Source organism: Chelonoidis abingdonii, chromosome 11 (genome assembly GCF_003597395.2).
Source record: "Chelonoidis abingdonii isolate Lonesome George chromosome 11, CheloAbing_2.0, whole genome shotgun sequence".
NCBI classification, from domain to species: domain Eukaryota; kingdom Metazoa; phylum Chordata; order Testudines; family Testudinidae; genus Chelonoidis; species Chelonoidis abingdonii.
Window position 1 is genome coordinate 17,055,446 of NC_133779.1, and position 9,652 is coordinate 17,065,097.

Below are 9,652 nucleotides of genomic sequence, written 5' to 3' on the forward strand. Positions count from 1 at the left end.
AAGAATAGTAACGAGAAGAAAATACAGCCTTTGTCCCTGATGCTGACTTTTCACTGGGCAAACCTCACTGGACTGCCGATGGAGAACTCCAGAACAGCACATGGTTGAATCAGCTGCTCTGAGGCAACTGGCAAGCTTTTAACCAGGGTGAAGCCGTAAGGCATTGCTTTTAGCTGCTTCTCTGGCTCAACATGCTAGTATCGTCGGCTCCCCCCGCGCCTGCACAAGCACTCCCCGCCCCCCTATTATGAATTAATTTTCGGCTGGCCCTAAACCAGACTCTTATTAGACAGAAAGCAGAAGGGAAACTACCACATGAAGAAAGGACCAGATAGTTAAAAAAGAAAACTACACTGAAAAGAACCGGTAGGCAGCCAAAGAATCTCAGGCTCACACCTCCTCTCTGTTCCCTTTTCTGTTTCCGTGGTTTCTTGTTCCCCCCCTGTCCTTTTTTCTTTTTTCTTTTCTATCGTCGTCTTCGTTTCTTCTATGCATACGCCAAATCAGTGGAAGGATGTGGTGATATCATTTGGTTTCCCTCTCTATGGCTCTGGTGTATCAGAATGTCTAAATACTTCAGAATCAGTTCTTTTTTTTTTTTTCCGTCTGTCTTGTCTCTTTTCTTGTTTTTTTACTTTTATTCATCGTCTCCTTCTCAAAAGAGACTCCTTTTTTTTTCTTTTTTTTTCTCCTCCTTTCTTTTTTTTTTCGTTTCTTTTGTTCCGTTTTTTCTTTGCTTTTTCTCTTTTCTTTCTTTTTTTTACTCTCTCTCTTTTCCTTTTTTTTTTTCTTGTTTTGGTTTTTACTTCTGATTTTCGTTTTTTCCTTTTTCTTTTTTCTCTTTTTTAACGTTTTCCCTTCTTTTTTTCTTTTCTTTTTTGTCTTGTGATCGTTGAAATTTATCTCTTTCCTTTTTTTTTTCTTCATTTTTTGTTTGTTCTCTTTGCTTTCTTTTCTCTTGCTTTTATTTTTTTCTTTTTTTTCCTTTTTTTCTTCCATTCTCCATGCATTTTGCTGTCTGTTGAGTGACCCCGACAAACGACGTATCTTTCCATTAAAATTAACGGACACTTATAGGTGTACAGCCCCCAATTCTTCCATGTCAAAGGTAGGGACCGGGCAGAGACAGATGCGTCATGGAGGCTTGAATACCTGGCTGCAAAAGATGGTGTTGCCATGGAGGGCTTTGGCTTCCTCGACCACAGGATGGTATTCAGGTAAGGGACTGCTAGGCAGAGATGTTGTTCACCTTTCGAGGAGGGGAAAGACCCTAATTTTGCACACTTGGCTAACCTAATGGAGGAGGGCTGTTAAACGTTGAGGTTTCGATGGGGACAGGTGAGCAAAGCCCCACAGGTAAGTGAGTCAGGGAACAGGAAGACTGGGGAGATGGGTCGGAAACAAGAGGGAACGGTGGGCTATAATTGGCAGAGAGAAAGCGAGGGTCAGGGCAAAAAAACTGGAGGCAATTATTCAAAATCAGTATCTTAGATGCCTATATACAAATGCGGAAAAGGAAGTAATGGGTAATTAAGCAGGAAGAACTGGAAGTTCTAATAAAATTAAATACAAACTATGACGTTGGTGCATCACTGAAACTTGATGGGATAATACACATGATTGGAATGTTGTGTGGATGGTATAGTTTTGCTCAGGAAGGATAGACAGGGAAAAAGGGAGGAGGGGTATGCCTTATAGTATTTAAAAATGTAACATACTTGGACTGAGGTGGAGATGGACATAGGGAGACGGAAGTGAGCTGAGAGTTCTCTGGTGTTAGGATAAGAGAAAAGGAGGGTAAAAATAACAAGAGTGATGTCATTTGCTCAGGAGTCTACTACAAAAGCCACCTAAGCATGTGGAAGAGGTGGGATGAGGCGTTTTTTAAACAACTAACAAAATTCATCCAAAGCCCAAGATTTAGGTTTGGTAATGGGGGACTTCAACTATCCAGATATGATATTGGGGAAAATAACACCGGGGGCACGGACTATCCAATAAGTTCCTGGACTGCATTGCAAGACAACTTTTTATTTCAGAAGGTTTGAAAAAGCTACTAGGGGGGGAAGCTGTTTAGACTGTGATTTTAAAAATAGGAGGAACTTGTTGAAATTTGAAAGTAGAAGAAGCTTGGTGAAAGTGCATCAGGCAATCATAGAGTCTGCAATTTCTAAGGGAAGGGTTAGAAGGTAGACAGAGGCAAAGAAATAGAGACCATGGATTTCAAGAAAGGTGGATTTTGGTAAGCTCAGAGAAGTGATAGTAAGGCCATGGGAATCAAAGACTGAGTGGGAAATAACAACTGAGGAGATTTTGGCAGTTTTATATACAAAGGACACTACTTAATGGGTCCAAACAGTCAAGTCTATTCCGTATGGCGGGGAGTTAACATAGCAGTGTTGAAAGATAGAAAATTGGCTCAAAATGAAATACACATGCCTGTGGGCTAACCACGAGATTCTGATGACCTACAAAATAAAAAGGAGTCATATTAAAAAATGCTAAACTAAGTCAGATTACAAAGGATGAAGTACAGGGCAAACAACACAGGAATGCCAGGGGCAAGATTAGAAAGTGCAAAGGCACAAAATGAACTCAAACTCTAGCTATGGTAATGAAAAGAAAACAAGAACTTTTATACAATACTAGTGTAGAAGCAAGAGGAAAGACCAAGGACAGCGCGGTAGGCTCAGGCTCCAGTTGAGGAGAGGAACCTTAGTAACATGGGAAAATAAAACTCTATCATTGGTTGATTTGGATACATCTATTTGGCTGTTAGATCTTGTCGTCCGTACTATCAGTACTTTTGTGCTGGACTTTTAATCATTTTGCTATTCGGTGTCACTTAACATCGTCTGTGGTATGGTGTTGGGTCGTTGGGTTAGATTTAGTCACAATCAGTTTTATATTACCTGCTTGTGGTGTGCAATATATGACTTATGTTTTGTCACTATTTGGTATGCTTTTGGTACTGTTTATGATGCTTGGACGTATTCTGCTGGGAATGATGGGCGTCATCTTGTCCTTTTGTATTTGTTGCTTTTCACTCATTATGGGAATGGTGTAGTGGGGTGCCAATGTTCTAAAAAAAAAAAAACAGTGTCGAGGCTGGGGCGAGCCGTAGCCTCCCTCTTTAAATGTTCGACCACGACTCAGTTTGAATTTAGACAATTAGTAGGGTTGGGTCAGTGAATGGGATTGTGGTCTTGATTTTTGACTTGCTAATGTTGAGTGTGTTTCTTATCTTTCTGATTTTTGGTCTTTTTTTTTACTAGTTGTGTGTGTATGCTCTCTATAATTTATTGTGTGTCGTGGTTCTGGTTGTGTCCCGACTAAACTTTAGTCTCTCTGCGTGCTGGGATTTTGGACTATTGTGTCGCTTTTTTCTCTTTGATTGTCTTGTTTTCTCGTGGTACTGTTAGTTCTTTTCAATAGTGCTGTGGATCGTTCTGTGCGCTTTGTGATGTCTATGTTTTCCTTCATGTGTTTGTGAAGTTTACATTTTCTCATCAGAACGTTCTCTAACTATACCCTAGCACGTGTGTTTCAGTGACTACTAGAATGATTATTCTCCTCTGTTAAGATTCTTGTGACTGGTGGTATTTGCGTAATACTTGTTGCTTGTTATGTTTATTTGTGTGTCTTACATCCGCGTTTTTATATCGTGTCTTGCCCAATCCGTGTCTTTCACCCCTCTAGTGTGCCAGGTGTATAGCTTGAATCAGTGTACGGGGTCGGATGTGGTTTGTTGTATGTGGTTGATACTGTGCAGGTGGATTCGCTGCGGAGACACGCGACTCGTCCAGACCTGTTCTCGCACTGGGCGTCTGATCCCGTCCTTTACCAGCGGTGTCCGACGGGCGCTTCGTGCTCTGGATTGATGTGTGGTCAGCTCGTGGTGCGCTTGGCATCCTGCGAAAGGGATGGGCCGGAGGTCTCCCCTGTGCTATTAGCATGCCCCCCAAGATCCCGGCCAGATCCTTCCCCCGATACTACCGCGACCTCGCCCTCCCACCAGCGGAGTGGTTCCACTGTTCGTCCTGGTAATGTTCATGCTGCGCTCTCCGCTAAGGATGGGCCACGCGGTATCCCCCTGTGCTGTCCCCCCAGATACTCGGCGCAGATCCCCCCTCTCCGCCCTCCAAACTTAGAACATAGTTCTCCACTGCCTTCGTCTTGGATGTTCTGCTGAGGGCTATTGCAGCTGTCACCTCGTTTTGCGCCGTTGTCCGCTAAGGATGTGGCCTGGGGTCGGCCCCTGGTGCTGCCCCTCCAGAATTCCGCTCAGATCCCCGCCCCACTTGCCCTCCACCAGCGGGTCACTGCCTTCGTCTGTTGATGTTTTCAGCTGTGCGCTGGACTCTGCTAAGGCATGGGCCGGGGTCACCCCTTTGTGCCGTCCCCCCTCCCCCAGATTCCCTCCGGATTCCCCCTCTCCCACCGCTCAGGATCCCCCCACCGCCTCGACTCAGCGGGGTCGCTCACAGCTTCGTCTGGTCATGTTCAGCTTGTTACGCGCCCGCTAAGGATGGGCCAGTGTCCCCACTTGCTGCGGCCACCCAATCCTCTTCTGACCCTTCCCTATCCACTCGCCCTTTTGACCACCAGCGGGTTCCAGGCGCTTCTCTGGTATGTTCAGCTGATTGCGCTACCGCTAAAGATGGGCAGGGGTGTTCGTCCCCGTAGTTGATCCGCCCCCTCAGAGTCCCCCGCGAGAGAGAGCTGCGCGTCCCGCCGCCACCGCCAGTATTCCCCTTCCCACCCGCCCGTCCACCATCACGGGTTCCATGGCCTTTCGTCTGAGCTAGATCAGCTTGTGCCGACGCGCATATCTCAAAGGAGTGTTTTGGGCCAGGGCCCCCCTGTGTGTCCCACAATTTCTCGGGGACCCCGCCCGTGATCTAATCCCCCTCTTCTCTTGCTTCCCGGTGGTTGCCTCCTTGGGATCCACCCATCATGCCCAGAGGATCTCACCCCGCCTCGAATACCCTACCACCACGCCACTAAGGCACAGCTTTCCTCGATGGGCAAGGGGCCTCCTCCCCCACGGGCAGGATAGGCTCTGCAGTCTCGCGAGTCCGTGGTAGATGGGGTTGCGTTGACAGTCGGCGGGGTGAAGCTTGTGGGAATACTGAATTACCGATGTCTTGTTCCGGATATGTGTCTTTAAACTAGGTTACATCGGCCTGGAACGGTCTCAGCGGAGTGATGAGGCTCGGCCCCCAGAAGCCCTTCCTTGGCCCCTTCCCGAGTAGCCCCATTTCATTCGTCCCCAAGAGATCCCCTCATTCTGCGCCCGTGCCAACATCTACATCACTAGCTCTCCCAGAGCCCAACCCACCCCCCACACCCAACCCCCAAGTGCCCCTTCTGCCAAGCCCCATCCCCGCCATACGCTCTGACATTTATCTCCCCGTCCGTAAGCCCACTCCCTGCTACCTGGCACGCAGAGTCCTACGTCACCACCCTCTCCAGAACACCAACCCACCCCCCACACCCAACCCCCAGTGCCTCCATTTCCCAGCCCCGCCCAACGCACTACAACTCCCACCAGGAGCCTCCTCCTTGCCCTTGCCGCGTCAAGTCACCGCTCTTTCCCAGAGCCCAACCCACCCCATGCCTACATCCCCCGATAACTCCCTCCCTGGCCCTGACCGCATCTTTACCTTCCCACGGCCCCCACCCCAATCCCCCTAGAGGCCCTTCTGGCCACCCCGTTACCTACAGCCAACCCTTCCCGCGCGCCGGGTCGGAGCACTGGTGGAGAAAAAGGCCTCCAAATCTGCCCTCTACACGCCTGGCCAGCCTAGACTCAGACCACCTGCAAAACTTCTCCACCGCCCCTTGACTCTCCAGAAAGACATAGGGTGATAACCCCCACAACACTCCCAGCCGGCGGGGGCGTCCGCTGCGCCCCCATCCACTCACCCATTAGTCTGTCGGAAACTCGGATTGTCACTATTCCGCAATTCATGTCGAGGCAGCTTGTTCTCGAATCAGGCACCTACCGTTATTTCTTACACATCGAACCTAGCCACGGGTTGGGGACGGGGGAGTGAGCTAAGCGCTGCCGTGCCCTCACTTTCTCCCGCTCCCGCAGCCCCCGCACCAGGGCTGCGGTCCCTCATCCCGCCCCGCAGCGCCCATCCCGCCCTCAGCTCTGCTCCAGCTAGCCTCTTCATATTCTGCCCCTTGCAAGCTCCCTCCCCAACCCGCCAGCTTCTGCCATTTGGTATACCTCTCACTCTCTGCCCCTGCAGTCTCCTACCTTCTCCCGGTCCCCCCAGCTCTGCCTTTTTCTGGGTACCTCCGTGCGACTCTCTGCGCCCTGTCAGCTCCCCCCACGACCCCCAGCTTCTGCTTGGTCTGAATGTCCAGGTACCGTTCTCACTCCTGCCCTTGCAGCTCCCCCTCACACCCCAGCGTGCTGCCTCGTGGTTAACAGAGCTCTATTCTCACTTTCTCTCCGTTGCAAAGACTCTCCCCCACACCCCCTTTGCCGGTACCTCTCTCTCCTATTGCGCCTCTCTTGCAGCTACCTCCCGACACACTCCCCAAGCTTGCCCTGAGTTTATATTAACGATATGGTACCTCTTCAGCGGCCCTGTCCCTGGCTCAGCGTGGCTCCCCCACACCCCGCGAGCTCTCGTGCGCTGGTACCTCTCACTCCTGCCCTGCAGCCCCGCCCCCCAGCTCTGCCGGTACCTCTCACTCCTGCCCTGCAGCCCCGCCCCCCAGCTCTGCCGGTACCTCTCACTCCTGCCCTGCAGCTCCCCCCACACCCAACCCAGAGCCCCAGCATCTGTGGCTGACAGGAGCCTGCCTGCGTGACGAGCAAACTCACAATACCGGTGGCCACAGGACCCGAGAGCTTCATCCCCCGAGGGCTGACTGCCCCCCTGCCCGAGGCAACGGGGCAGACTGGAGTCACAGTCGTGAGAGCTGGCACGGGGGGGTTAGCGTGCGACAACCAAGCGAGAGACACCCCAGTACCGCATGCTGACGCCCCAGAGGGGGGAGCAGAGAGATTGCACAGAGGGGCTGCTCCCACCAGGCAGCAGTGCCCCTACCCAGGACTGCCCCGCCCCAGGGACCCAGGAGTCCGGGACCCAGCCCCACCCTGGTGGTCTCTTACTTGTTTAGCAGCTCATCAGCTTCAGAGATGGGCAAAGCAGGGTCATCGGAGGAAGCAGCTGTTCCCGAGCTTGGGGGCAGCAAGGGGGGGGGGATGCCAGCGGGGGACAGGGAGAAAGCAGAGAAGACAAGTCACCAGAAGACGGAGCAGGTGTGAGGTTAGTTCCCGGACAGATGAACGCAGCACGGGACACGCAGGGGCAGAGCAAAGCAGACAGGGATAAGGCTCCAGTAATTTTTAGCTCCCCCCGGCTCTAACCATTAGCCCCCACTTCCTTCCCAGAGACGGGGAGAGAACCCAGGAGTCCTGACTCCCAGTCCCTGCCCTGGGGCTGGGTGGGAGCCAGCACCCCCTACCGGGGACAGGCCCTGGGCCCCATTCCCTGCCCCCTGAGCCAGCCAGTCCCTGCCCTGAGGCTGGATGGGAGCCGGTGCCCCCTAGAGGGGACAGACCCCTGCCCCCCTGAACCAGCCAATCCCCGCCCTGGGGCCGGATGGGGGCTGGCACCTGGGGCCCCACCCTCACCTAAGGAAGTTGTCCTCGGTGCCAGGAGCCAGGCCAGGTGTGGCAGACGTGTTGTCGGAGAAGACGTCCACTAGCAGGTTTCCGGCGCTGGTGGGGGCAGCGGAGCTGGCAGGGGGGGCTGTCCGGAGCCCCAGCAGGTCAGCCGACGGCGAGGGGGTGGACTGCGGGGGCCAAGGGGGGAGAGTGAGATCGCCCAGCCGAAGAAATGGGGAGGGGGCATGGGGAAGAGCCAAATCCTGCCAGGGGGTCACTCCCACCTGTGGGGCGCCTCCTGCTGGTGGTGGGTGACAGAGACATACCAGGCACCCCAGGCTTCCTGGCTCTCCGCGACAGGCCCCACTCCCACCCCACGGCCAGCCTAGGGCCCGGGCCTCCCGGCTGATGGTCAGTGCCAAGCGGAGAAACGCGGGTTTGGGGGCTTGTGGGGGACTCACGGTGGTGCTGGCCGTGGGCTCCACCCCCCCGTTGAGCTCCGCCCCGGGCTCCTTCTTCCCCTCGTCCAGCTCGCTGCCGGCCCCGGGGCCCTTCTTCCTCTTCAGCTTGGCCAGGATGGACGACTCACGCTCCGGGAAGGGCGGCATCTCCTCCAGCACCGTCGCCTGGCGGGAGAGAGGGGCTGGGTCCAGACCGGCACCCCTGGAGGGGACATGCCCCTGCCCCCTTCCCTGCCCCTGAGCCAGCCAGTCCCCACCCTGGGACCGGATCAGGGCCAGCGCCCCCTAGAGGGGACAGGCCCCTGCCCCCTTCCCTGCCCCTGAGCCAGCCAGTCCCCGCCCTGGGACTGGATCAGGGCCAGCACCCCCTAGAGGGGACAGACCCCGGGCCCCATTCCCTGCCCCTGAGCCAGCCAGTCCCTGGCCTGGGACCGGATCAGGGCCAGCGCCCCCTAGAGGGGACATGCCCCTGCCCCCTTCCCTGCCCCGAGCCAGCCAGTCCCTGCCCTGGGACCGGATCAGGGCCAGCGCCCCCTAGAGGGAACAGGCCCCTTGCCCCACCCCTGAGCCAGCCAGTCCCCGCCCTGGGACCGGATCAGGGCCAGCACCCCCTAGAGGGGACATGCCCCTGCCCCATTCCCTGCCCCTGAGCCAGGCAGTCCGCGCCCTGGGACCGGATCAGGGCCAGCGCCCCCTAGAGGGGACATGCCCCTGCCCCATTCCCTGCCCCTGAGCCAGCCAATCCCCGCCCTGGGACTGGATCAGGGCCAGCGCCCCCTAGAGGGACAGGCCTCTTGCCCCACCCCTGAGCCAGCCAGTCCCCACCCTGGGACCGGATCAGGGCCAGCGCCCCCTAGAGGGGACAGGCCCTGTGTCCCACTCCCCCCCCGCTCTCACCAGGACGTCGGTGCTGGCGATGGAGCTGAGTTTCAGGTACTCCACGGCGCGCTGCTGCAGCTCCACGTCGGCGTTGCGGATCTGGCTGTCGGAGCGCAGCACCTCCTGGATGGTGCCCTTGGTCTCGGGGAAGAGGTTGATGAACTTGATGTAGGTGGAGAGGAGCAGGGCCCGGGTGGCCACGCTGCACAGGTGGAACTTGGAGTGCAGCAGGTTGAACTGCACCAAGGGGCTGCGGGCACGGGGGGGAGGGGGGGTCAGCACGGGCTGGGGGGCACCCCTGAGAGCCCCACAGCTCCTCCCGACAGCCCCAGGGCCTCCCCCCACCACAGGCACCACCAGTGCCCCCGCCCGGCCGTACCTGGAGCGGGGGTCTCCGGCAATGAGGTTCCCGAACTCCCCCAGGATGTAGCCCCCGACCTTCACCATGTTCTCGTGGCAGGCGGGAGCCTGCAGGGCCTGAGGAGGGAGAGGGAGAGGGGTCAGGGGGGCCCAGGCTGGGGGGACCCACCCCTGGGGGCTGCACGGCCTGGGGCATCAGCTCCCAAAGGGCCAGAAAGGGCCCACCCTCACCTAAGGAAGTTCTCCCCTACAGCCCTGCCCCCAGCACCCCCCCTTCCCTCCATCCCCTCCCCAACCTCCCCCAGCGACCCATACCCCC

General features: G+C 55.7%; 1 protein-coding gene across 1 annotated transcript in view; it reads right to left on the reverse strand.

The window, feature by feature from the left end:
• Nucleotides 1–9,652, reverse strand: part of AP2A1 (adaptor related protein complex 2 subunit alpha 1) — a 19,439-nt gene that overhangs the window by 5,702 nt on the left and 4,085 nt on the right. The window contains exons 8-13 of the mRNA XM_075071278.1: nucleotides 9,353–9,488; nucleotides 8,992–9,223; nucleotides 8,095–8,259; nucleotides 7,661–7,821; nucleotides 7,136–7,204; nucleotides 3,845–3,912 (exon numbers count right to left, since the gene is read on the reverse strand). Of these exons, the coding sequence (XP_074927379.1) occupies nucleotides 3,845–3,912; nucleotides 7,136–7,204; nucleotides 7,661–7,821; nucleotides 8,095–8,259; nucleotides 8,992–9,223; nucleotides 9,353–9,488 (831 nt within the window). The remainder of the gene's footprint in view (nucleotides 1–3,844; nucleotides 3,913–7,135; nucleotides 7,205–7,660; nucleotides 7,822–8,094; nucleotides 8,260–8,991; nucleotides 9,224–9,352; nucleotides 9,489–9,652) is intronic.